The 27,853-nt window shown below is 44.3% G+C and overlaps 1 protein-coding gene across 6 annotated transcripts in view; it reads left to right on the top strand.

The window, feature by feature from the left end:
- LOC138284878 (transcription elongation factor A protein 3-like) overlaps nt 1-27,853 on the top strand; it is a 194,315-nt gene that overhangs the window by 81,797 nt on the left and 84,665 nt on the right. For 3 of the 6 annotated variants that reach the window (XM_069224116.1, XM_069224117.1, XM_069224114.1), the window contains 3 exons: nt 1,129-1,215; nt 18,868-18,948; nt 20,020-20,100. In XM_069224116.1, coding sequence (XP_069080217.1) covers nt 1,129-1,215; nt 18,868-18,948; nt 20,020-20,100 — 249 coding nt within the window. The remainder of the gene's footprint in view (nt 1-1,128; nt 1,216-18,867; nt 18,949-20,019; nt 20,101-27,853) is intronic. The other 3 variants (XM_069224115.1, XM_069224118.1, XM_069224119.1) reach the window with 3 other exon arrangements.

Genomic DNA, 27,853 nt, shown 5'->3' with positions numbered 1-27,853 from the left:
CTGTGTATGGCAAGGGCGCAAGTTATATTTTCTTGAGTTAATTATACTAACTAGTGAATTTCAATCTTTTTTTAATTTAAAATATTACATTCAAGCTGACCTTAGTATATTCATTTATTTATCTATATGTCTATCTATGTACATATATATATGTGAGTGTACACACATACACACACACACACCTGGTGAGAAGTCCCTAAGTACCACAAGCACTTCTAGATCCTGAAGAAGGTACACACTCCAAAGAATCACTGCAAAGATCTTTATTAAATTCAGTCCATCAGATATGCCATTGGATACACCCAATGAGCATGGCTCTGCTGCCTTGATCACGGGTAAAGTTCAAACCACCAGTACACTCATTACACCTTACCCACAGTGTCATGTACATAAACAAGGGCCAAATTGAATGCAACTAGTACAGGGACCAGGGCCACCATCTTGTAATATGTCACATTTAATATGTCACATATATTCATTGAAATAATTCTGTTGAAAAGTGATTATGGTTGTGGCTCAAATGTGTAAAAACACTGAAATTTGCTGGTAATGGTACATGTTGGACACAATGCACACCATAGCTCTCTTTGCCCGCCACATTTGACTTTTGCTACACAGGCTTGTTTTCCTGTGCCATTGTCAAACTGTTGTTTTTAGCATTGGAGACAGTGTTTGTCACCATAATACGCTATTTACATCCGCAGCTTTATGACATTATGGCATCTGAAACTGTGGCAAATCTGAAGCCTTGTATGCACAACAAATGTAATATTAAATTGTGTATCTGAAAGTATGGGGTTACCTCTCCCCCTGTAGTTACATGCAGAATATTACAGGCTCACTGTCAGTGATATTCTATAACTTTACTTCTTCATTAAAGATGTGAAAAAATACGTACAATATCATATTTACTTGTTTACGGAAGGCAAATATGAAGCTGGTTTCTGAAGTAGTGTTCAGATCCTGGTTTTCTCAAGAAGCAATTACGCAAGTGATTGTTTCATTGTAAGTTTTCTTTGTAGGCTTTGCCAGTGGCTATGACGAGGTGGTAAATTACTGTGCGGTCATATTTTATTCAAGGCATACTCCATATGCCTAAATCTCAGTGTCTCATGTTGTATTTTTCAGCCACAGGAACCTGCCAATCAAGTCACCAAAACCCATCTCTCATGCTGCAGCACCACATACTCACCCAACAGACCCAAGGTGTGAGAGGTAACTTTGGAACATACTTGGTAGACCGATCTTAAAATGAAATGAAGGCAATAGCTTTTTAATCAGTGTCTGTATTTAAAAAAAAAAAAAACACGTTTGACCAGAGAGTGTCTCTTTGTCCATTTCCATTTTCACAGTCACAGCTCTTCTCATTGAAAGAACGTTAGGTGTGCAAGCTGCAGTATTGTTGTTTGTTGATTTAGATCACATTTCTGTCTGTGTATCATTTGTCCATATATATTATGTTTTCTGCTTTTTGCATCTATCACCGTCTTTGACCACGGCAAGAACAATTACAAATGCATTTTTCATACCCATCTTGTCTTATTTTTTAGTGACATTCCCTTATGAAGGCCTTAGTAAAAGCAGTCTTTGATCGGGAAGCTGATAATTCAAAGTTGTGTAGTAGAAAATGGCAAATTAATACAGCATACTGAATATGTTACATTTTTAGGTAACTCAGCTATTTTAAGTCCAGCAGTTATATTTTATACAGTGTTTTTTTAGATTTAGGCTTCTATTAAATCCAAAATGTCTTTGAATGTGCATCCCTCATTTTGAGCTGCAAAACAGTCAGTTATCTTTGGTAGCATTGTCCAGGAAGGTGTTGTGGCATCGATAATTTAATGCAGGATTGTGTTGGTCCATAATTAAAGTTATTTGGTTTGCAATGCATTTAGAATTCGTGACACTATTATACACTACCTCCATGCTCTTAGTGCCCACTTTTTCATTGCCTTTGTGTTTTCATTGTTATTATTTGTTATGTTTTAAATTGTTTATTTCATCAGACTCAATGGGGAACTTTGTTCAAAGATTTCCACTGATAATCAAAGATCTGTAGGGATAGTGTTCGTGAGTTAGGGGTTGTCATATAGGAGAAAAGAGACTACATTCCATTACATTATCTTCATTGATAGTCTCGTCCTTCCACAATTCATTTGAAAATCTATCTTGTGAGAGTATGATTTAAAAAAAATGGTAAGCTTACGTTTTGGGGACAAAACACACAACAATTGTCTCATTTCAACAATGTGAATGTGAAGGTTTAAGTATTTAAGTATTCAATCCAAATTTCCTGCTGTAGTAATGTATTATTTGAACACCTTCCCGCGAAAAAGTAATGTGTTAAACTGTTTGCATTATCCATAAATAGCTTTGTCAAACCTGATTTGAAATGCTGTGTTCTTACCTATTTATGTTCATTCATTCTTATTTTTTATTTTACATGACATATGTCCAAGATACAACTTAAAGCATGAACATTTCATTTTAATATACTACATTTGGCATATTACATTTTGTACAAAGCTTGAACTATGTTATTTTTCTGGTTTTCCTATGTTTTATTTAAGAAACTTCAAATGCAGTATTGCAATCATGAATGAATTAGAATATTTCTACAATTATCATTGTTGTCACATCTTTCACTTCACTTAATTGAAAAATGTTACCCAAATTAACCTTTTTTAGATACGTAAATAATGATAGAGAAAAATTGAAAGATAGGAACTCTTTATATTTAGCAGACTGGTTTCATCCAGGAGGATATGTAGAAAGTACTTAACAACTCATGAAAGGATGGAAACCGTCACTTGGAAATAAACTGCACAAAGGTCATTGGAAAAGGAACCAGACATAAGAAGGAAGTTTATTACACTTTCTAGTCAATAATCTTAAAAGACTGGCATACCAAATGTAGCATATTCAAAAAATATACTTGTTGGGAGTAAGCTATATCGAGAACAAACATCTTTAAAACCGTAGATAGGAAAGAATGCATGTTAATCTACTATACCAACACAGATTTTCACTTCAAGTTTGCAAATTTGTTCAAAGACCAGCAGGGGTAGAGGATACAAATGAACAATTTCTAAAGTTAAAAGCTTGTTGGTTTGAATATTTAAAAACTTTAATTACACGTGATACAAGATGTATTGTGTTTATTGGGATAGAAAGAAAAACTTCATGGATATGAGATAAAGTCAGAAGGTGAAGTATTTAATCTCAGTCTTTGGAAGAGCAGAATAACAAAGTGAGTCAGTGTAGATAAAGAAAAGCAGAAACAGCTTTAATACGTTTGTAGGAACATGAGACAGCCAACTAGAAAGACCATAATGAGTAAGGCATCAATGACAATGCGAGAAGACATGAACAAAAGTGGTTATGTTATGTGAAAGAACTGTTGGAATTTCACAAAACCAACATATTTAAAACAGATTTTTAATTTATGTATTTAAGCAAGAGCTTACCAGTTAATAAAAATATTAATTTGTAAAACAAAATGATAGTACTCCTGTAGAAGGGAACTGGTAAATCAAGGTGTCTTTGTAAATCCCGAGTGCATCAACAATATGAATATTAATGGATGTTTACAAAAAAAATTGAACTATCTGTACAATAATGATGATGAATAGCTAACTTAAAATATAAACCACATTAATATATATTAATCTAATTGTAACTTCATTCTCATTTTTGAGAAATGAAAACTGAAAAGATGAGTCTCATTGTTTCCTTTGCTAATCAAAGTAATATACCTCATGTGTGCAAGCGTGAGGTCTCTGTAACCAGAGACTGCAAGACTAGTACAACTTGTGTCAAACTTCCTAGACGTATAATTTTAACTGCCTGTAATACTATTCCCAATTTAAGGCCTGATTTAGATTTCAGCAGACGGGTTACTACGTCACAATGGTGATGGTATTCCCATCCGCTGAAATATAAATCCCATAGGAAATAATGTAATTTATGTTTGGGGGAGGGGATATCCATCACCGTTGTGACGGAGTAACCTGTCCGCCGAATTCTAAATCAGGCCGTTAGTCACCAGAAAGGGAGAAACCAGTTCCTTCTCTCTATCCCTTCTCCATTAACCTCATTTGTCCACATAGGGATTGTGGTCCCTCATTCTATGTGTCTAGAGGTAGATAGAGGTGGGTTTACACCTGACTACCAACATCCTTCCATCCTGGACTCGGGTATGTGACAGTTTTTCAGGCCCAACATATACATGCGCTTTCATGAATTCAGCTTCATACCCGAAGTGACAGATTACACAAGCTGCAAGGATCTCAAAACTGCCCAGCAATAAAAGTCTTTTTATTAAACAGAAAAATCTAATTCAGAAAACACCCTGCTACTGGAAAACAGTTCGCAATCTAGTATATCAGGATCCACAACAATAAATATGGGGTTACCAGCCACAAGAATGAATACTTCCAACATAGCAAGTCAGATGGCATCAACGGGTAATGGAGTGGCCCCACCTAAAAAGGACATCCTGGTATGTACTAAGCTTTCTTAGCAAAGTGCAGTTTTTTTTCCAAAGCCATTATGCTCTTGACTGATCAGTCTAAAGTCATCTTTATTTTGATTCATATTAATATCCCTTGGTTAGACAGTATTCCTAGAACAAATCTGCAGCATATTTAGAGACCATCAGTGCGAGCAGGATTCCCACTCAGGCTTGTTCACTTTACAACAGGGATCCAGTGATTTATTTATCTTTTTCAACAATTTCCACCAGCTGTGCTCTATAGAGGCTTTGATATATGACCCTGCACCCACAGTCTTTAATTAGGGCTTATGTGATATTAGACCTGTTGCCTTTGTGTGGTTTTCCCCCCAACCTTTTGCCTTCCTCCTCCTTTTTTCTGATTTCGTTTTTGCTGGCCTTAGGGCTATGTGCACTTAAACACTGCTAACCAGGGCTAACATGCTCACTCCTTAAAACATGGTAACATTGGCTTCTACCCAATTGGGATATAATTTATTTACTTATAAGTCCCTAGTAATGAGGCACAACATGTACCTAGAGCCTGTAAATTAAATGCAACTAATGGATCTGCAACACAGATTGTGCTACCCCCTTAATTAGCCCTCTAAACATGTCTCAGGCCTGCCATTGCAGAGCCTGTATGTGCAGTCTTAAACTGGCATTTTGACCTTGCAAAATAAACCTTTTGCCAGGCCCAAACCTTCCTTTTCAATAAATATGTCACCCCTAGGGTAGGCTAGGGACAGCCCAGATGGTAGGGTGTAATGTATTTAAAAAGTAGACATGTACTTTTTCTCATAGTGAGAAATGCCTAAATATGTTTTTAACTATTGCAAAGCCTATCTCTCCTATAGGGTAACACTTGAGTTGCCTTACTACATTTTATAAGTGTAATTTCCAAATAGGAAGGAATACCCAGTTCATGTTTGGTGTGTCTGGAATCACAATTAAAAATCCTGGCTTATTGTGAAGTTGGATTTAAAATTGCAATTCTGAAAATGCCACTTTTAGAAAGTTGTAATTTTCTTGCCCTAGCCATTTAGGCCCTCATTCCAACCCTGGCGGTCTCTGACCGCCAGGGCGGAGGGCAGCGGAAGCACCGCCAACAGGCTGGCGATGCTTCCTGGGCTATTCTGACCGCGGCGGTAAAGCCGCGGTCAGAAAAGGGGAACCAGCGGTTTCCCGCCGGTTTTCCCCTGGCCCAGGGAATCCTCCATTGCGGCGCTGCTTGCAGCGCCACCATGGGGATTCCGACCCCCTTCCCGCCAGCCTGTTTCTGGCGGTTTTCACCGCCAGAACCAGGATGGCGGGAACGGGTGTCGTGGGGCCCATGGGGGCCCCTGCACTGGCCATGCCACTGGCATGGGCAGTGCAGGGGCCCCCTAACAGGGCCCCATACTGAGTTTCACTGTCTGCTTTGCAGACAGTGAAAATCGCGACGGGTGCCACTGCACCCGTCGCACCCCTGCAACTCCGCCGGCTCCATTCGGAGCCGGCTTCCTCGTTGCAGGGGCTTTCCCGCTGGGCCGGCGGGTGGCCTTTTGGCGGTCGCCTGCCGGCCCAGTGGGAAAGTTGGAATGGCCGCTGCGGGCAGCAACCGCATGGCGGGCAGTGACCGCCGCCCGCCGCGGTCAGAATGACCGCCTTAGTGCCTATAACCTATCTCTGGTCACATGACTGGATGTAGCTGACACTTGGGCTTTGTGTATTCCTTCTAGACAGCCACAAACTACAGAGAGCTCAGGTGTGCCTGGATGGGCATTCACTGGCGGGATGGGAAGGAGGAGATGGGCACAACCCACTTACACAGGAATAGTCTGTCCTGCTTCCACACAAAGAGATTTATACCACTGTAGTGAGACTGGATCCAGGACAGGGAAGGCAGGATGCCTGGGGAATTCGAAGGGGGAATCTCTAGAAGCTTCTCCTCCACCTTAAATGCACAACTGGGTATAAATCCTGGCCCTCAAACACCAACTCTTCAGTGCACTTCTGGACATGTGGATACTCTGTCAGGAAGAAGGGCTGCTGTGCTGCTAAATGACTACCACTCTGCTGGACTGCACCCCGATGTACTCCTGCTTTGCTCTGCCCTCCTGCTGCCCTATTGCCTAGGTGAGAAGGACTGGGCCTGCATGTCTTCAAGCCAGAGTAACTGAAGAGGCTAGTTGGCTGGCCTCCTGATCTGAAGCCTTAGGGACATAATAGGCTTTCAACAACCTTGCTTCTGCACCTGAACTCTGCCATCTATGAATCTACTGCCATGTGGTTCCCTCCCCCCCCCCAGTCCTAGACCCTTGGAAGTGGGCTTAAGGTGTTTGCCAGCCTCTGTAGACTCAGTCCCACAGATGCATCTCCTTTGCTGCATGGATTGGACCCATCTCAAAGACTTGCATCGCCACCACAACCCACATAACCTTTGGAACCGCTGCTTAACAATGCATCCTCTGTGCAGGCCCTAGCATTTCTTGTCAATGGCAGCCTTGATGATGATGCCGGACTCAGCATCGCAGCCTCGCAGTTCATCAGAACCAACGCATCGTCTGAGTGCCACATCCTCAACGCTGGACTTCGCATCACAAGCCCAGTCAACGGTGATCCTCAACAACAATGCAGGCATTGTACCACAGCCTTGCCTCATCTCATAACCAATGCACCGCTTCGGCTGTGTGATGCATCTGTGGCTCGAATCCATGCAATGCTCCACATGCAAGGAGTTAAAGTACTTTTCTAGCGGGCTTAACTAGGTCCCTGTAGCCAGTCGACGCTCTATTGTGGTTCGCCTGAACTTGTGACTTTGTCCCAGTCTGGCGCGACCAGATATCCAGTTTGCTTTTAAACTTTTCAGGGTATTTTTCTCTCAAAACTATTTTACTATTTGTATTTTTGTCATTTTGGTTTTATTTAATTTATTAAATTTTGCTCTGTTTTTCTAACCTGGTGTGGGATTATTTTTGTGTGGTGTTTTCACTGTTTTACTGTTTTAAGTGTTGCACAAATGCTTCACAGATTGCCTCTAAAATAAGCCTGACTGCTCTGTGCCAAGCTACCAGGTGGTTGAGCACTTGTCAATTTGGGATTTGCTTGTGCCTTACCCTGACAAGGACTGTCATTGTTGCTTGATCAGGGCTCACACCCCAGTCAACCAACAACCCAAGTTCCTACACTTGAGAAATGGAATGACTCTTCCTTTGGTCCTAAACCAACCTAACTTATCTAATGCATTGATAGGTTTAACTCTCCAGTTGGAGCGCCAACAACATACAAGAAGTTGTGAGAAATGATGGTTTAGTAGAAGAGAGTCTCCTGTGGTTCCCAGTGGTGTACTCTAAAGGCAAGCAAGTCATGAGTCCATGCAAATCAGGCAATTGTGAAAACATCTCTCGAAGTAAGAGCAAAAATATAGATGGATGAAGGTGTTATATATATATTGTGGGAAGGCAGAACATCCTAATCATCTGGTAAACTGGGTCGCTGTTTCTCAAAGGGCAGGCCCAGGTTGAGCATCCTTCAACCTGACTGGGGCTTCTCCATCTAAAAATCATTGCTACCTCCTCGTTATGATCGCTACAGATAAGGGTACCCTACAAGCTTTGGTTCTCCTGGTCTCTGGGTCATTTGGATTTTTTATGGATTTACATTTCCAAAAGATGGTCCATATCCCTCCAAAGAAGAAAATGGAAAGGAGAGAGCCTAGTTGTCATATCAATGGTACCTCCTTAACTTCAGGAGATAACCTATTAGAAACAGAACCCATGTTATTTCCACCTACATAGGTCATGTTGAATCAGTGTCCTTTCATCTAGTTATTGCAGATTCTTTTTTCCTTTGTTCTGGGTACACCTTGGTTTCAAATCCACAACCATTGAATCGATTGGAAACAGAAGAGTTTGTGTTTCATCGATTTGCATTCTAAGCTGAGGAACAACTTACAAATTATGCACCCTTTGACCTGTCTAGTGCTCATGATCTCAGAAGTCTACATTCTTATGTGATCAGTTTATCACTGTCCATAGTATTCCACTTTTGAACTTTTGCGATTGTCCAAGATTCCATATGGGTTAATTTATTCATTGAATTGGTAGAAGCATCAGGTCCTGAAGTAACAGCATGATGATAATCCCAAGAAGGGGTTCATCAGTTATGCCACTTCTCAAGCAGGACCACCCATCTTTTTCATCCTTAAACCAATGAGGTTGAGTATAGGCTTAGTGCTAATTGCAGAGAACTTAACAAGATTACCATCCATAGCATTGATGCCCTCTTATTTCTGTTCTGTTGGATCAATTTGAAGTACGTTACTGATTTAAATCTTCGGCTGCATATATTCTGTTGAACATCTGGGAAGACTACCAGTGGATGACAAAGTTTAATACCTTGTATGGGCATAATGAATACTTAGTAATCCTGTTTGGTCTTTGTAATGGTTCCCATTGCACTTCAGAAATGACATCTTCCTTGACCTCCTGGATTCCTTTGTTCTAGTGCATCTGGATAATACAAATTTTCCCTCTCTTTGAAAGAAAACAGGAATCATGTGGGAACTCTTTTAGAACAATTGTGACGAAATTCACTCCATACAATGGAGGTTACTATCTTAGGGTTCTGGTGGAATAATCAAGGAGTACAAATGAAAGAGAATAATGTAAGCATCATATGTGACTGTCCTACCCCTCAAACTGAAGATCATCCAAGACGTCCTCAGTTTTACCATCTTTATAGGCAATTTAGGTGAGTTTTTCCAGGCACTGTACTAGCCATCACCTAACTGCCAAAAAACGGAAGTGCTGTTCCTCTGGGGGTGGTAAAATGCACAGACCGAGATGGTTCTGCCACTTAAAAAGGCGTTTACTATGACCTCTATTTAATGCAACCTTGATCCTCGAAGTTCGTGTATTCTCGAGACTGATACCTCTTGCAACATTGTAGCTATTTTATCAGAGAGACACTCAGCTATACAGGCTCCCCTGTCTCTGCTTTTTTCATGCATCCTCGACCCAGCTGAAAAAAACTGCACAGTTGATGATGAGGATGTCTTTGGTGTAAAGGAAGCCTTTAGATACTGAGGCCATCACCTAGAAGGAGTGGCTTATGGAAACTTAGGTGTCTTAAAATCAATGAAATGCTTAGATCTTTGCTATGGTAGACTGTTGCTCTTCTTCTCTTGGTTCCATTATCAGATAACATTTTGATTAACATCTTGTCAGATGTTAATCAGTGAAAACAGCAGTACAATTGATTAATTTCCCTCCATTCTAGCCATCAAGCCCACCTATAGTTCCAAATACAAATGTTTCTGAAGAGCTGGAAAAACAAGGCGGCCCGATTGATGGGGGACAATCATTTTCCTAAACATAAAACAGTGAACGTACAAACAGTCTCTTATGTGACAGAGGAAGGCTCTACATACCGAACACCCAGACACAACACTTTTTTATTAATATAATCATCATCCCTGGCCACAAAGGGCATAAAAAAACTACTGATTTCTGAACTACATATTTTTGGTGGCCTATATCGAATCAAGATGTTGAGAACTGCATTTCCTATTTTACAGCTGCTGCTCATATTCTACATACAGGCACAGAAAACGCACTGGACGCCGGCAGCCAATGCATGCACTCATACAGCTTTGGTCCTGAATCTCCATTGAAATTATTTTTCTCCTGCCCTCTTCTCAACAACACACCACAAACCTAATGGTAGTCGAATATTTCACCAACGTTTACCACATTCCATGAAAAAGTTACCCTAGATGACTGCATTGCCTTAATGTTTTTGGCTGAAACTTTCAGGTTTCATGAACTTCCTAAAGTCATAATAATGGTTGAGAAGCTCAATTAATTTCTTGTTTTTTTAACTAAATTATTGAAACAGATAGGAGTCATGTTTTTACATCCACTGGGTCCCAAATAAATAGTGTAGCAGAAAGGTTAAATTGGACATTAGGACAATGACTTCGATGTTTATTGTTGCACAAGAAAGAACAATGGTACCCATGACCCCCACTTGCTGAATTCTTTTTGTAAAAAACTCTGCACACTGTGCCTTACGATTTGCTCCATTCTTTTGTTCAGATGGTCCCCATTCACATATTTGGGCAAATTACTTCAACCATTAACACATTCCGTGTGTCTCCTCCTTACTGTACCAGCTGCTAAAACCCAAAAGAATGCCACTCACAAACTTGTTAGGTCTAAGGTGATGTATAGGAAAAGTTCTGACAAGCATAGACAACCCAGTCAACCGTACTGCTTATATGACAATTTGTGCCTATCCCCACAACCTAGTTATTCCAGATGCACACTCTAAATTTCTCCCTTTTTTTGGCCATATTGATGGAGAAAACAGCCTTCTTCTCCTTTATATGATGTAGGTTTTCTTATTTCCTATGTGCGGATACACCTCGCATATGGACTGTGACAATGAGGACTATGGCTGTCAAGATTAAAGCAATAAAGAGTATTGGCAAGCAGTAGGGACATTACATATTGAAATGTATTTGCATTTACAAGTATCACATTTTAGATTATAGCAAGCTTGTTTGGAGGCAAGATATTTACAAGTATTATCAGTTCAGAGATGGACATCTTGTCGTTTCATACAGTATTCAAGATACATTTTATTCTACAGCTGTATGCAATGATTTGGAGCAATGGAGAGTTGCTCATTAAAATGAGACTGATTATTTGGGGCGAATGGTCATCACAAGTCATGCTATATATAAAGCAGTTTCTAGAGGAAAACATCTTGAAATTCTTTGATAAACGGAAAAAGGAGTTCAATCTATACATCAGGCTCAACAGTGAAAATATCTACAAATTAAACTCTCCCTGCAGAGCAATTTTGGTGCCATGATAACAGATGCAGAAGCCTCCACAGTATGTGACAAGGGAGTACAACTATAGCGTGATAGCTTCAGACATGCATAGCATTTTAATCAGGGGCGGCCCCTCCGCTATGGCGGCCTTACTGACAAAAAGCAATAAAATAAAGGGATAATAAAACTATTTTATTATCCCTTTATTTTTCCACCTTTGTAGGGTGGGGCGGAGCCAGCCTCAAGTGAAGGAGGAGGGGTATGTGCGCTTCTAAGTGCACATGTCAGTTTGTCCCGCCGTCCGAGACTGGCCAAACTGACATGTACCCTTAGAAATTCTCCACCCAGCTGTATTGTACAGCCAGGTAGAGACCAAGTGCAGTGCCCCACTCCCTCCCTGAGCAGCATTTCTGCCCGCTCAGGTCAATTGCAGCACTTCTTTCATGCTGTGTAACAGCATGAGAGAAGCATCGTGATTGGTTGGGGAGGGAAGCACACAAGATGAGGTGGCTGGCAGGAGCAGCGGATCGCAGAGGGGCAGGTAAGTCTATTTCTTTTTTTTAACTGCCCCTGTGCCCCCCACTCCGTACGCTGCCCTCCACCCTTTCCTGTTAGCAGCCACGACTGGTTCTAATTGGAGAACTACTCCCCAAGACAATTAGACAGTCTTTGTTAGACAGATGGCAAAACATGCTGATTTGGGACTGCTCAGAAATAGAATAGTTGGAAATCTGAGCATACCCCTTTGGCCTCTCAACATAGCCTTTCGGAGTGTAAAGAGCCACTTCGGCTCACTGTAAAAGGTAGTGATGTTAGCCTGCAACTGTGTTCTATTGCCCCTACATTGTGTAGGCCCATGCGTTGTAGCCCTCAGCATTTCCCATCATCTACAATTACAATGGGAAGGAAGGTGGGGTCTCTGAAGAACATCACAGGGACGTTCAAGTAATTAAAAGCTGCCGCCTCAGAAGCAGAAAAGCCAGACAGCAGAAGATTTCTCCATCTGGAGTGACACAGCATCACCTGGAGGAGGCCGTGGTGCACCACACCTGAAACAGAACAATTTGAAGCAGAGAGAGAACACAAAAGTGTTGAGATGAGCCCTGGGGGAAGGCAGTGTGCCAATCTCTTGGGGAGGATTGGCAGACAGTAAAAAAAAAAAAGGGAGGAAAAAAAGAGGAGAGCAAAACTTAATAATAAAACAAAACAAGCACTGAGGAAAGGTTAATGCTTAAAGAAAGAATCGAGCAATAGAAAAGAGAAGACAAGCACAGTGGGCAAGCTGTCACCACCCCACACACACAACAGCACAATGCACACTGACCTCACGGCAGGGATAGAGAAAAATCCAGCAGCATGGGGGAAAATGAGTAGGCTTGAGGGGCCCAAGGGGCACATCCCCTCAACACAGCCACAGCGTTCCATACTGCAATTAGAGCACTCGCACCATTCAGCGAGTTGGCAGACCCCAAAACAACCACACCTATAAGGCAAACATGGGTGGGCTGACTAGAAAACTATTTCTGCATGACCAGAGAAACCAACAGTGAAGCCAAAAGATCCCTGCTACTACACTACAAACTATTCCAGCATCTTCCCGCTACCTGAGGTGTTGATGGCTACAACGCAGCTATCAATATACTAAATGCACACTTTGACCCTCGATCAAACCCAGATTTCAAGAGGTTTAAATTACGTCAAACCAGACAGAGAATCATTAGAGGTGTTTTACCATCGACTACGGGGACTCACAAGCACGTGTACCGGCGATGACCAGTCAGAGGAAGTCAGAGCCCAAATAATACAAGGGAGCAGGTCTGCACAACTGAGGCGACTAATCCTGCGACAGCCAGGCATCTCTCTAGAAAATATGCTGATATTTGCATGTACATACAACCTATCCACCACGAGGGCAGAAGAAATGGAATAAGCATTAAACAAAGGGGAGAGGGACGGCTTCCACCACAGAGCCCCACAATTAAGATTGAAGTAGTGGTTGCAGTCTGGAGCAGGCCAGAAAACCAGTGAAAAAGAGCAGGACCAACCCCAGAAGCCTCATATCGGAATTGTGGCCCACATGCAACAAGCCAAACCACTTTGCAAGGGTGTGCAGAGGGAGCGGAAAAGAGCGAAGAGGACAAGGGCGATGCCCTTTCTCCAGAACTCTCAGACAGCTGTCCATTAAGGACAGGCCCAACATGGCAGAGAGAAACCCAGAGAGGTGGCAAGACTATGGGACAACCTTTGAGGACGACAAAGAGGAGAATGTATTCCTCATTTCATACACGGCTCCCTACAGCAAAGGGGGAGGCCCCAACCACTCTGCCAAATAGCCATCACCGGCACAACAGTACCAGCTCTGATTGACACTGTGGGCATCAGTAAATGTTATGACACACATGCAGTATCTACTGCGAAGTCCACACCCTCCCATCAACCCAACTTAAACCCAAATATATGCATATGGGAGCAAAGAACTTCTGGCCTTTGTGGGTACCACGGACGTACAAGTCTAACACAGAGAACAAGAGGTGAATGCTTGCTTCCAAGTCACGGTGGAGGGAAAAGGCACACTACTCCGATGCCACACCTCAGAAGACAACATCCTGGAACAGTTCCCAAATCTATTCACGGGACTAAGATATGGTACGGGGCACCCAGTGAAGATGAACATTGATAAGATGATTCATTCAACTGCACTGAGACACCGGCATGTACCATTCCACCTATGACACCAGGTGTAGGAAGAGCAGGAGAAGCTCAAGAAGATGGATGCAAGCGAAAAAGTATCTGGCCCAATGCTGTGTGTATCCCTTTATGCCATCACCAAAAAACCCAAGCAGTCGGGAGCTATCCGGCTCTGCAATGACATGAGGCTACCCAATCGGGCTATCCACAGGGAACAACACATAAAGCCAACGATGGATGTCATCATTGCAGACCTAAACAGCGCTAAATGCTTCTCCAAGCTGGACTTGAAGCTTGGTACCATCAATTAGTGCTCTACCCAGACAGTAGGTACATTACCATGTTCACAACTCACCTAGGACTGCGTCAATACAAATGGCTAAATTTTGGAATTTCCTCTGCTGCGCAAGTTGTCCAAAGTGCAATCGGTAAGACTCTGTAAATTTTATAAGGGGTGCAAAAAATCTGCAATGATATTCTCCTCTTTGCATTCACTTTGGCGGAACACCACAAATGCTTGAAAACCATGCTGCAATGCCTAAAGGAAAATGGGCGAACATTGCACAAGGACAAGCGCTCGTTCTTCGAGCCCAAAGTGGAGTTCTTTGGATTCGTGCTTTCGCAAGAAGGGTTCCAAGTAGACCCATGGAAATCAGCAGCAATTAGGGCAGCTCCAGCCCCGAAGAATCCAACAGAACTACATAGCTTCCTGGGAATGGCAACATATTGAGCACATTTCCTGTCAAACTTGGCCAGCCTATCAGAACCACTCAGGGTGCTCACCAAAGCGGGAGCAAATTGGGCATGGGGCTCCACTAAGGAGGAAGCATTTGACAGCACCAAAACACCATCCTAAGGGACATCACCATGGCATAGTTTAATCCCAAGAAAACAACACAGTAAGTGTAGAATGCAAGCCCAGTAGGGCTGGGAGCCGTATTAACCCAAGAATAAGAGCAAGGGGTATGGAGCCCTCTTGCTTTCGCTAGCCACACACTGACTGCTACTGAGGTGCAATACGCCCAGATCAAATGTGAAACTCTGACCATAAAATGAGTGTGCCATCATTTTCACTTATACATATATTTGTACGTTAATTCAAAGTCATCACAGATCACAAACCTCTGGTAAGCCTTTTTGCGGGGATTGAACGATGGATGGTGCAACTCTTATCTTATCAATTCACAGTGGTCTACCAGCCGGGAGCCAAGAATCCGTCGGACTTCCTTTCCAGACACCTGAACATAGAACCCGAGGCCTGAGAGGATGAAGGTGAAGCTGTGGAAAAATGTGCACATCTAGTGACTAAAGCTGCATGCCCCAAAGCCCTCACAGTGGAAGACATCAGGCAAGCAACTGCCAAGGACGACGGACTGCAGAGGGTGGAAAAGGCCATTACCAACATCGCCTGACACCTAATCCTGAAAGATGCAAATCAATGGCACACAGACAAAAGGTGTAGGTTCACAGAGATGTGGAAAGTAACAGACAAGCTCAGCTCTTTGGCATGTGGAATCATTATGAAAGGGAGTCACATAGTTGTCCCGAGGGAACTCGTTGACTGTGTGGTTGCCTACCTCATGAAGGGCATCAAGGCATTGAGAAGACGAAGTCCAGAATTCAGATCAAAGTATGGTTCCCTGGATTGGACCGCAAAGTAGATGGAGTGGTCCAGAACAGTCACACGTGCCAACTCCTAGGGAATCCCGAGGCTCCAGCTCCAGTCATAACAAAAGAAGCACCCGAAAACACCTGGAAAAAGATCGGTGTGGACTTTGGCAGTTTCCCGGATGGGAGACTGACTCTGGTGGTGGTGGATGACTGATCCAAATATCCAGTAATAGAGTTGGTAACATCTACTGCGTACACCCACGTCAAACCATTGCTAGAAAAGACTTTTGCAACATTTGGAATAGCATTGACCATCAAGACTGACAGTGGCCCACCATTTCAAAGGTTAGACTTTGCCCACTATCTATTCACGTTAGACCTCAAGCTCAGGAAGATAACGCTGCAGTGGCCACAAGCCAATGGAACAGCTGAGAGGTTTATGAGAACATTGAATAGAGCACTCAGAGGAGCAGTGGATCAAAATCCAGACTATGAGTGGGAGCTCAACACGTTTTAGCGTGCCTATTGCAATACACCGCACTCCACAACGAAGTGCACACCCATGCACCTGATGTTTCAGTGGCCAGTTCAGGACAGTGTTCCATCTGGGCCAGGGTGGCAGCTGGCATCCCTTCTTGAGAATGAGGTGCAGACCAGGAGAAGGCAAACCAATGAGAAAGCCAGCGAAGTCAGGCAGGCCATTTAGCGGCAACTGCAAGGTGGGAATCAGGTATTGATAAAAGACCACCACCCAGGGTGGAAGTTTAGTACTCCAAATGAGAGGGGGTCCTGGATAATGACAGTGGTGGAAGGTATGATGATAACGGACCGCCAAGGCCAGGACACTACAACTAGGAACATATCGTGGTTCAGAACAGTTCGGAATCCAAGCCTTGGACAAACCGAGAATGAGGACAGATTGTACAAGTCAGGCATGGCATGCCTAAACTATCAGACACTGGTGCCACTCCAGCTGAAAGTCCTGCTGGATCATCAGTGGACACTCCAGGACAGATCCAATGTCCCAGAGTGGCCTGGTCCCAACGGGATGGGCCAGCAGAGGGCACCAGCTCCCAATGCCAAGCTGGTCACCGATAGGCCGAACTTTGAACGAAGTCAGTGGCTTTGTGATTTTGCGTGTGCCCAGCTGAGACTGTCACAGCGAATCTAAAGTAGGATGGGATATACTGAGCCACTCGGGCTCAGTTTCACAGGTAGTGACATTAGCACGCAACTGTTTGGCTGGGCGCGGGCGGACAGATAAATAAAAGGGGGCTGGCCCACTGATAGTTCAGTCTTGAAGTGTTACCAGGAGTGTTTGGCTCTTCAGTGTATGTCCTGCACATTCGTCAGGCCCTTGCGTCGTAGCCTCAGCATTTCCCACCATCTATAGTTTACATGGAAGTTCATCTTAAATTCAATTTCTTCAAACTGGGATGTGATTGGCACTGGACGTAATGAATCTTGAGGGGGCACCCCTGAACAGCACATAGAAGGGCCCCCTCTCCAGACTCACTCAGGAGGTGTCAAGCCAGTGTACGGTGCTGAGGGGGCCCCTAGAGCTTGGGCCCCCGCACCAAGAGGGCTGAGGGGTCCTTTGCTACATCACTGCACTGGGCACCACACAAACTTCATATAGGGAACCCTGTGAAGCTATTACTGAATTCTGGAAATGGGTGTGGACCAAGAAGCGAGAGACCAATTACTGGATCCTTATCCCCTCACCCTACTGGCACTGCTATATGATACTCTAGAATATCCTAGAATCAACAATCACTGGAAAAGGTACATTGATATTATGGGGCCTATATATCATATTAGATGATTAATTAAATATCTTATTTCACTTAATGCCCTATTAATGAGATGGAATCGAATATTTTGGGGTGGCTAATATTCATGATTTGCTCTTACTGTGTAATTCCAATGCCTCAGTACTTGACTGATCTGCACCCTATGTAATTCCCCATGGGGACTCTGGCAAGGTGTGAAGCCCATGTCATTGTAGCTTTATTTTACCATATAGCCTGGTTCCTGCTCCGATGCAGAATCCTGTCCATTCCCGCTTTTCCCAATCATATTCTTTCCTTCTGCAAGTTCTGCTTAGAATATCCATACAGAATGCTTAGTCAAGGAGAGCACTTGTTTTCGTCTTTTGTTTTTGATGTTTCAAATGATCTTTCAAATATGGCTCACAGAGTGCACCAGTTAGAACTTCTTTTTCTAAGTTATGGAATTTTGTATATGTGTACCATAAAGCTCTAAAGCAGACTGGTTTAAAAACGTGCTATCAGTGGTAAAGCAAATGTAAGGTTCTCACACAAATAGATGTAATAAGGTACCTAGTAGAAAGAATGTCTTAAGATGATCTGGATGGAAAATGTCTGTCACAAATTAGGTGTTTCAGGTATTTCTTAGGTCTGTGTTGGGAATTAGAAATTCAGAATTCAAGCTGGAGGATGTTCCATGTTTTTAGGATGCATGCAGTCTGAGGAAGCTAGGTCTATTGTGGTATATTCATTTAATCCTAGTTATTCCTTGTGACACCCTTGAAATGTTGTGAGCCAGGTTTGGAATCTTGGATTAGTCCCCAGGCCTGCTGTTCCAAAGGGACTATGTTCATATTTGGAGAAATATTCAGTTAGGGCTGGGTTTGATTGCATATGGCTAGGTCCAAACTGGGATGACATGGTGAGCAAAAGAACGATGGATTAAACCCAGATCTGTGACTGGGGGTGAGTGTTTGCATTGTTCAGCGCTCCGTCCATCATCCTCTTGTGCTGCTAAAGTTGCCCTAAGTGGGAAGGGTATGCCCAGACATGGGTCCCTTGCTCACTGTGCCACTGGATTCAAGCTAGCCTGGCTGATGAAGGGTGAAACCCTGAAACCAGTCCCCGGATGCTTGTTTCCGGTCCAGGGAGGACCTGGCTTGGCAGTTCGGGCTGGACTGTTCCCTTGAGGAACAGGGTCAAGACTGATTTTTCATATGGCTAGGTCCAAGCTGGGGTGGCATGGTGAGCAAAAGAACGATGGATTAAACCCAGATCTGTGACTAGGGGTGAGTGTTTGCATTGTTCAGCACTCGGTCCATCATCCTTTTGTTTTGCTGTGTTTGATTGTGCCATCTGGGCGTTGTTCTTAGATTGTCACATTCATGCCTTTGTGGGGGAGGGTTGAAAAGTGAGCTAATGTCTTTTGTGGTATTGGTTCCACTTTTCTGAATCTCTTGTTTCATGCTATCTTTCCCCTGTAGGACCACATCTGTCACATCCCCCAAACCCTTCCCTCCCGTCACAGCTTCAAAGTCTGCTCTACGTGACCCAAGGCTTGAAAGGTAAACCAGGAATGAGCCATACTAGGTTTACTTTGTTCTATGCTGCTTTGCCTGAGTGCAGCTACAGTCTCTCTTTTGGTCTTTGACACTTGCGGAATCCGAAACCAGTGGCCTGCACCAAGGGCTTGCTCCCGTGTTTGAACAGGCACTTGGGTATTTTACAATTTCAATGGTTTTTCAGCATTTAAATTCTGCACCACCTTACAGTGTTAAGCTTGACTAGTGAGCTTTAACAAAAGCAAAATAGTGTGATTTCAGCAGTTTACCTTATTGCAAATGGGACGGTAGTAACTTTTTTTAATTGAAAGTAAATTGCCTAATTGAGAATTGATCAATATTTACTGCTAAAATAAAGACTGAAAAAAACAAATGAAAGAGTCAAGACTGTCTCAGCCACAACTCTATGGGATTTTACTAAAGGCACTCACCTGTGATAAACAGTTCTGTACTGCTTTGTGTATGTGACTGCAGCCTTTGTTGACAGGGTTGAATTGTAACTGGGTGGAATCTTTCACTCTAGTCTCCTCAGCAAGCTCTCCCTGGTTTCAGTGGGGGATTTTGACAAATCCTAAAGCACTCCCTCAGATATTTCCCTTCACATAGCCCATCATTTGTCCAAATGGCAGGACCTCCTTGTGTTTTTTCCAACCACGTTCTCCCCTTCCAAGTATGTTTCCTCTTCTCCATCCAGAAGGTGTCCAGCAAAGCACTTGCAATTGGTAATGGAAGTGCAATTAAGTGAACATAATGTTTTGTGGTGGGATCCTATGGCCAGGAAGGGTCTATCTTGGGGATAATGATTAATACGTTTGTAAAGTCTCTTTTCGAAAGGCTTACAATGTAAATTGTGTTTCATACCATGCGTCCTGTTTGCAAGGCTGCCCTTCTACCCCTGTCGGCATTTCATCACAGCCCTTCTTATTTTGGCCATTGGATTCCAAGTATTTTGCAGGATTTGTAGGTGAAATATAAGACTTCTGGAGTTACATGTATTTAAGGGATTATATTTTTATGAAACGTGGGTACATGTTTCTCAATCCTTCTGCCTGATGCCAAGTCTTCTATCCTCAGGAAGCAATCTGTTGCATCCCCAAAGCCTGTCTCCGAACCTGCTGCACCAAAGGTGCCTCCATCAGATCACAAGCTGGAGCGGTAAGCTGGGAACTATTCCTGTGTGTAGTTCGGCTTGCAAAGAGGGGGGAGCTTTACTACTTTAGACCTCGTTTGCGATATAGGTTTAATACAGCATAAAATATCACGATGTGTTTATATCATTACCACAGATGGGAGGCAGGTAGTAATTGCTGTGTTTACTTATCGTCACACAGGCCATGATAATGAGGCAGTAAAACAAGCAACCTGCATGCTACACCTGTTTTACCACGTTTAGCGTGTACCTTAACAGTGACTGAGTGGTGATCTATATTAATATTCACTGTAGTGGCCAGATGTGAATAATGGCAATGCCTAAGGACATACCTGTGTCGTGAAAAAAAACATTAGTGCTGGCTGTTGGTGACAGTATACAGGTTCATTATCACATGCCTAAAAAGCCCCTCTGAGGCCTAAAACCATGTACAGCAGTGGTAGTGATATATGCAGTTGATGATTTATTGAGGTATGCCATTTGACTACTCCTTATAACGATTTCTCAGAGCTCCAAGATTTTGAATGTTTTTTTATGTGGCATTTCCAGCTGTTTTAATATTGTTGTGCATTAGGAATGAAATCTCCCGTGCATGGTGTACCTCTGTGTTCCCCTGACTACATCTACCTGGTATCCAGATTTAGATTTTCACCCTGACGCCTTGCTTATCTAGCATGTGCACAGAGGCCTGTCCTTGTATGATTACATGAGTAGGCCCTGCACATGTCCTTTGACATTGATTGATCCACCAAGTGTACACTCATTATAGTTACAGTGGGCTATAGTCCAAAACATGGGATTAGCACATAGAGCAGTAGTGGAAGTGTTCTATGTTTTGTGAATCAGTACTTGTGACCAGACCTTTTTGTGTGTGTCATTTGAAGTGGAAGCCAAATGGCCATCTCCTGTAGAGTTCAGCTTCTATGCACGTACCCAGTCCTTAGGGCTAACATCCTGAGTGTACTTGTGTGAGTTGATGTTTGTAGTCTGCGAGATACATGCTTGATGTGTCAGAGAACCAGAGTAATGGAAGCTAGTGGGATCCATTTGACTAGCCCTGGCATGGCTTCTGCTCAGCATGGAGATGAAGGTTGTTTCCCACATCAGTTAGAATGTATTGCTTGTATTGCTGGCAAGATTTAGACACTGGAGGAAGGAGCGTGAAAACAGGGCTCATTAGTCCTTCAATTGAGCTTTCTGCTTGGTAAAGAGCTGCTTATTAGTCTTACTGAACACCGTATTTGGTGGGCTGCAGACTTTGTGGTGCAAGGTGAGGAAACCTTTCAGGGAGGCCTGCTCTTTTATCTTTGCCTGATTACTTGTTCAGTTGGCTGATGTAAACTGCTGAGAGAGAAAAAGAGGCAGCCAACCATGCAGGATGAGTGAGTCCAGGAGGCGCGAGGTGGAGGGTGTCCCAAGTCTCTCTGGGTCTCCCAGGAGGGAGACTGACTACAATTGCCAAGGCCTAGTCCTTGTCAGGGGTGCTACTGTGTGTGGCCTGTATGAGGTCATGCCTTCTTAAATTGATTGGCCTTGATACTGTGACTTATTTATGTACGCAATGGAAAACTGGAAACCACAAATCATAGGAAAGCAACTGTTACAAATAAAGTTCACCATGCTGCTAGCCATCATTTTTTTTTTTTTTCAAATATATTTATTGGTTTTATTTTTCAAAATATGATACAAATTGTTCAGTTTGCAACCGCAGGATAAATCAAAACAATGGCTAATTATCTAAGTCATGGAACAAATACACCCCCCCCCAATATGCACATCACAGAACACTTCTAATCTTGCAGTATCATTCCTGGCTGCACCCTAGGTTTATCCTACACTGTTTATTTTATATAGGCATTCGTTTGAGACCAGTGTGAACCTTACTTTACGTGCATGGGTTCCCTAAATGTCTGAAGGGGGGGCATCAACTAGATTAGTGTATGCGGGTGGCTCCCCTGGTTTACTGCTCCCCGCGCCGCGCTAACACTGTGGTGACATAATTTAAGTGGGCGATTGTTACTAGAGAGATGGGAGGAGATGATGTATGTGCACTGTGTTGCCTGGGTGTCTTATAAATTCTGTTTCCGTGATGGGGGGTGCAGGGGAATTTATGCTATGGTTGTTGCGAGTACGCGCACCCCAATTCAAGGAGGCTTTTCATCGTTTTTGGCCTCCAGCTTTGTTACCATATCCTCCCATGTAGAGCATCCTGTATGTTGTCGCCCTTCGCGCACCATTCTTTTTAGTACTTGATATTCAGTGCGCGCCCAGCGTGTTATTAGAGAGTGCCAGGATTTCAGATCGGGAGCCATAGAGGCTTTCCAATGCATTGCTATTAACCTTTTATACATTAAAAAGGCCAGGTCTATAAATTTATGTAAATGTCTTTGTTTTTTTGGTCTCTTCCTAAGTCCCAGCAGGCAGGACCCAGGGTCTGCTACCAGTGCCAGTCCCGTAAGTCCAGATACCTCCTCTACCACCTCCACCCAGGCCGTTTGTATATTCGGGCAATCCCATCCCATGTGGAAAAAGGGTGCTGACGGCAATCTGCATCTGGGGCACATTGATACTGCATCGGGGAACATGCGCTTTATTCTGGCTGGGGAAAGATATGTTTGATGCGTGTAATTGAATTGGGTATATCTAAATCTGGGATTCCTTGACACACCTCTGATGTGGGACAGGGCCTTGGGCCAGTCTTCCAGTGGGATCGGGGTGGGGAGTACTGCATTCCATCTATCCCATGCTTTCCCTGTCTGTGAATCAGGGGTCTTGTTGAGGATTCTATATAGATTGGATATTGTTTTTGTTTGATCGCTATGTTGTAGAAGCTGGTGAAGCACAGGGGAGATCTCTGGTTCCAAGGTGCCCATTCCCCACATTTTCCTGATTTCGTGACATACGGCATGGTATGTCAGGAACTGTCCCGGATTTATCTCCGTGAGGGCCTGAAGGGCCTCGAACGTCATTAATTTACCGTCTTCATAGCAATCCCCTACAGTCAGTATTCCTGCTTCGTTCCATAGCTTTACAGCTTGCATTCTGGCTGCGTTTCCCACCAGTAAATAGTTTAGCGGTACGTGTGGAGAGTATGGGAGCTTATCCGCTCTTTTTTGCACATATCTGGCCCAGCACGCGTACGCAGCTGCAAGCAATGGGTTGACCAGTGCCCCTTTGGGGGGCTTCGTCGACAGCCAATTCAAAAGGGGAGTCCCGTTCCGCCGAGGCTCTAGACTCATAGGTTCCGCTTGCTCTGGTCTGTGGATCCAATATTGGACCCATTGAAGTTGTGCGGCTGCATAGTATTTTTCAAAATTCGGAGTTCGTAGGCCACCATTATCCAGCGGGTGTTGTAGTGTGGGTAGCGCCACTCGCGCTCTGCCGCCTCCCCAGATGAGCTGCAGCAATGCTGTGTTTAGATTGCTGAAGAAGCTTTTGGGAATAATTATCGGTAGGGCCGCAAAGTAATATAAAAGCCTAGGTAGAATCAACATATTAGCAATCGCCACCTTGCCGGGTGGCGAGAGAGGGAGCTTGTTCCAGAATTGTAGGGAGCCTTTTATAGATGTTAGCGCCTTCCCCAGGTTCCCGTCTCTTAAGTCTTCCATGGCATGGTATATGTTTATCCCTAGGTATTTAAATTTTGTAGGGCACCACTTAAGATGTCCTATCTCCGGGGGATCGTGATTATTGGGAGCCCTTTTTGCCAGGGGAAAGACACACGACTTCTCCCAGTTTACCACAAGGCCAGATAGGCCTCCAAATTCCGCCAATAAAGATATTACAGGTGAGATAGCTGCGCAACCGTTCCTGATATATATCAACGCATCATCTGCATATAGTGAAATCGTGTGATGTAACCCATTCCTAATAATTCCCCATTCGTGCTCCATGAGGCGAACTTTTGCCGCTAACGGTTCCATTGCTATGGCAAACAGTAGCGGGGATAAGGGGCATCCCTGCCGTGTCCCCCTAAAAATCGGAAAACTATCAGAGATCACCCCGCCTGATTTCACCCTCGCGTTCGGGTTAGAGTACAATGTCCGAACCCAGCGGATATAATTAGGGCCTATTCCCATACGGGCCATCGTGGCCAACAGAAAGTCCCACTCAAGCGTATCAAAGGCTTTTTCTATGTCTAGTGAGAGCACCATTTCCTCCTGTGCATTCTTGGGGGTGTCTCCCATTATGCCCAGCAATCTTCGAATATTCAGAAAGGTGTTACGCTTGGGAATGAAGCCACTCTGATCTGCATGTATCAGTAAGTGCATGAGGGGGGCTAACCTGTTGGCCAATATTTTGCCTAATATTTTGCAGTCTGTATTTAACAGCGATAGTGGTCTGTAAGATTTCACATCCGTGTGATCTCGACCCTGTTTAGGGAGTACCACTATCATAGCTTCCCTTTGAGATGTGGGTAAGCTTTCTGTAGTCCACGCCTCTTGGAACACGCCTAGCAGATGGGATTTCAGACTGGGTAAATAGGCTTTGTAATACTCCGAGGGGAGGCCATCAGTGCCAGGCGCTTTATTCCTGGGCAGCTGTGCAAGGGCTAGTTCTATTTCTGCTATTGTTATAGGGGTTTCAATTCCATCTCTGTCTGGTTGTGGTAGTAGGGGTAGGGAGGAGTCCGCCAGAAAGGCCTCTAGTTGTGTAGCCGTGCACGAAGTGCGTTTAGTGTATAGGTTAGAGTAGTAATTCCTAAAGACCTCGTTTATTTCTGTTTGTGTAGTAGCCATTTCTTGCGCGCCCACCCGGATGGCCCCTATCGGAGCCTGCTGTCTATCCTCGCGGAGTAGCCACGCTAGGATTCTGCTTGATCTATCTCCTTCCTTTTGCAACCTGGTTAAGTAATATTTATAGTCGTGGCAGCGGAGCCTGCTATCTGCCTCATTGTATTTTAAGCGCTTTTCTTTAAGGACAATATTGGTAATTTCCCCCCGTGCTACTGCTTTTTCCGCAATCCGCAGCTCCTTCTCGAGTTTGCTAATTTCCGTCTGTAAGGAGCGTCTCACTCCCCACGTAGTGGACATACATACTCCACGGGCCACTACTTTGTGGGCATCCCATTCTATCGCCCGGGTTGTTGCAGACATAGCGTTTATTTCCCAATATTGGCCTATAGATTCCCCCAGTGAAGCAGCGAATGCTTGGTCTTGTAGAGCCTTCGCCTGGAATCTCCAAGTGGGAATTACCTGACGTGCCCTACCCCAGTTCAGGGTTACCCGCAGAGACGCATGGTCCGAGACTGTCTTTGCCAAGTATTCAGATTCAGTTATCAGCGCCCCCATTTCGCGAGTGCCCCAGATTATGTCAATTCTAGTGTGGGTATTATGTGGGACCGAATAAAATGAATATTCTTTTTGCTCTGGATGGCCTAACCGCCATACATCATATAGGCCCATAACATTTGCCCATTCTTGCAGGGGACTTACGAGCTTCCTGTTAATTCATGCGTTCTGATGGGCGCTAGTTCTATCTAATGCTGCCACTGGGGTGCTATTAAAATCACCACCCCAGATGGCAAGGGGCATGGGGTGGGTCAGCAGCGTTGGGGTGAGAGTGGTGAGAAAGCCTATGATGCCACTGTTGGGGGCGTATACCCCGACCACAGCCATTTGTCTACCATCTAATCTGCCCTCCATTACTACGTACCTCCCTCCCTGGTCTATCTTGTGTGTTGACATGAGGAATGGAACTCCCGCTGCTATCCAAATCAGCACCCCTCTCGCAAAGGTCGAATATGTTGTGCCTATCAGCTGGCCCCCCCATTTCACGCGCATGTCTCGTAAATCCCCCTCGAGCATATGTGTCTCTTGCAGAATAGCAATATGCACTCCTAGTCTCTTAAGTCAAGCATGCACTCTAGCCCGTTTGTTCGGCGTCCCAAGGCCCCTGACATTCCATGTTAATATAATATACTGGTTCCCCATGTTACTTCTAGAAGACATCTTGTAGGGTGCAGGAGATATGTTGCTATGTCGTGGGCCTGGGTTTTAATGTTGGCCCACCTGGTCTCTGCCTTTCTGCTGCTAATATTTAGATATAGCGGGTGCAAATCCATCTTTAATGCATTAAGTGATTCCGATCGCTGCATTTCTACTAAACTACTAATCCCCACCCCCCTAGTTAAACCCCCTATGCTACTTACAACTACAGTGAAACTACAAAACTTAAAAATGTGTAACATAACTTTTATCCAGTTGGATTTGCTTAGTGGGATTCTCATATCTTACAGATGTGGCTCTTATAAGGGGCTCACATCATGCCACAGACCAAGTCTGTCAGTATCTTCAGGCGCCCCCCCTTGGCATGTTTCCGTTCCCTCTGGCCCCACCCGCCCGCCACTTGCCATCTGTTTGTGCCCCAAGTCACTTAGCTTAGTGTTTATATCAAAGATGTATATTGTTGGAAGCACTCCATCCCCGCAGCTCGGCAGTGTCGTGGAGTCTCTGCAGATTTTCCAGTTGCAATCGCCATCCCTTGTGTTCACTCTGGATCTGATCCACTAGGTTATAGTTCATCAGCAGATCTCGGGGTGACCTTCGGCCCACCTAGTTCTCCTGTTACCGTGGATGCGGAGCTGACTGTGTCTGAATCCAATTCCAGCTCCACACGCCCACCGGGAGTTATGTTTCTGCTTTGCATGTGTAGCGGCGTCTCTTTAAGCACTTTTGCTCTTTCCTCTGCTGCTTGCCTGACATTGGGCTGGCCTCTGGTACGCTGTTTGGATCTCGTCCCTGCAGTGAATCTCCCCCATTTCTCGTCCTCCTCTGCGTCTTCCCGGGGGTGTGCAAGGCCCTTGGCATGGAGCCATGTCCAGGCGTCCTCGGTGCTGGTGAATATATGGGTACGGTCCTCCATCACTACTCTTAACTTGGCTGGGAAGAGCAGGGCATATTTTATGTTCTGTTCTCGTAAGCGTTGCTTGATTTTAGCAAAAGAATTACGCCGATTCTGCACCTCCTGCGTAAAGTCAGGGTAGGCATTGATGTTCGAGTCTTCATACTTGAACGGGCCCTTATTGCGGAATAGTTGCAATATTGCGTCCCGATCTCTGTAATTTAAGAACCTGGCGATCAATGGTCTGGGGGACTGGCCAGGGGCCGGGGGCCTACCCGGAACTCTGTAAGCCCTTTCAACTGAGAAAAACTTGGATGGAGCCCCACTTAACACCTCTTTAATTAGCCACTGCTCTAGGGAAATTTCTGATTCCGGTTGGCGCATACTTTCCGGAAATCCCAGAAATCTCACGTTATATCGGCGTGCCCTGCTCTCCATTTCCTCGGATCTTCTCCAGAGTATCTTCAGCTCTTCATCCATGCGCTGATTTTGTTTTTGATTCCCTTGCGCCATTGGGGTTAATTCCGCTATCTCGGCTTCAGTTGTTTTTACTTTTTCGGCTAGGCTACGATGATCCACTCGTAGGAGGTTCAGGTCTTGCACGACTGCATCAATTCTGCCCTCCAGTGATGACTTAGGGCCTGATTCTAACTTTGGAGGACGGTGTTAAACCGTCCCAAAAGTGGCGGATATACCACCTACCGTATTACGAGTCCATTATATCCTATGGAACTCGTAATACGGTAGGTGGTATATCCGCCACTTTTGGGACGGTTTAACACCGTCCTCCAAAGTTAGAATCAGGCCCTTAGTGTCCAGTATTGCCTGCAATACTTTCTCGAACTGGGCTGAATGCGCTAGAAGTGTGTTTTCTAGAGATTGTAAGGATGGGCCAAATTGTTGATCCGTAGGCGT

The sequence above is a fragment of the Pleurodeles waltl genome, chromosome 3_1 (assembly GCF_031143425.1).
Source record: "Pleurodeles waltl isolate 20211129_DDA chromosome 3_1, aPleWal1.hap1.20221129, whole genome shotgun sequence".
NCBI classification, from domain to species: domain Eukaryota; kingdom Metazoa; phylum Chordata; class Amphibia; order Caudata; family Salamandridae; genus Pleurodeles; species Pleurodeles waltl.
Note: the sequence above shows the minus strand (reverse complement) of the source record. Positions and strands in the feature narration are given on the sequence as shown.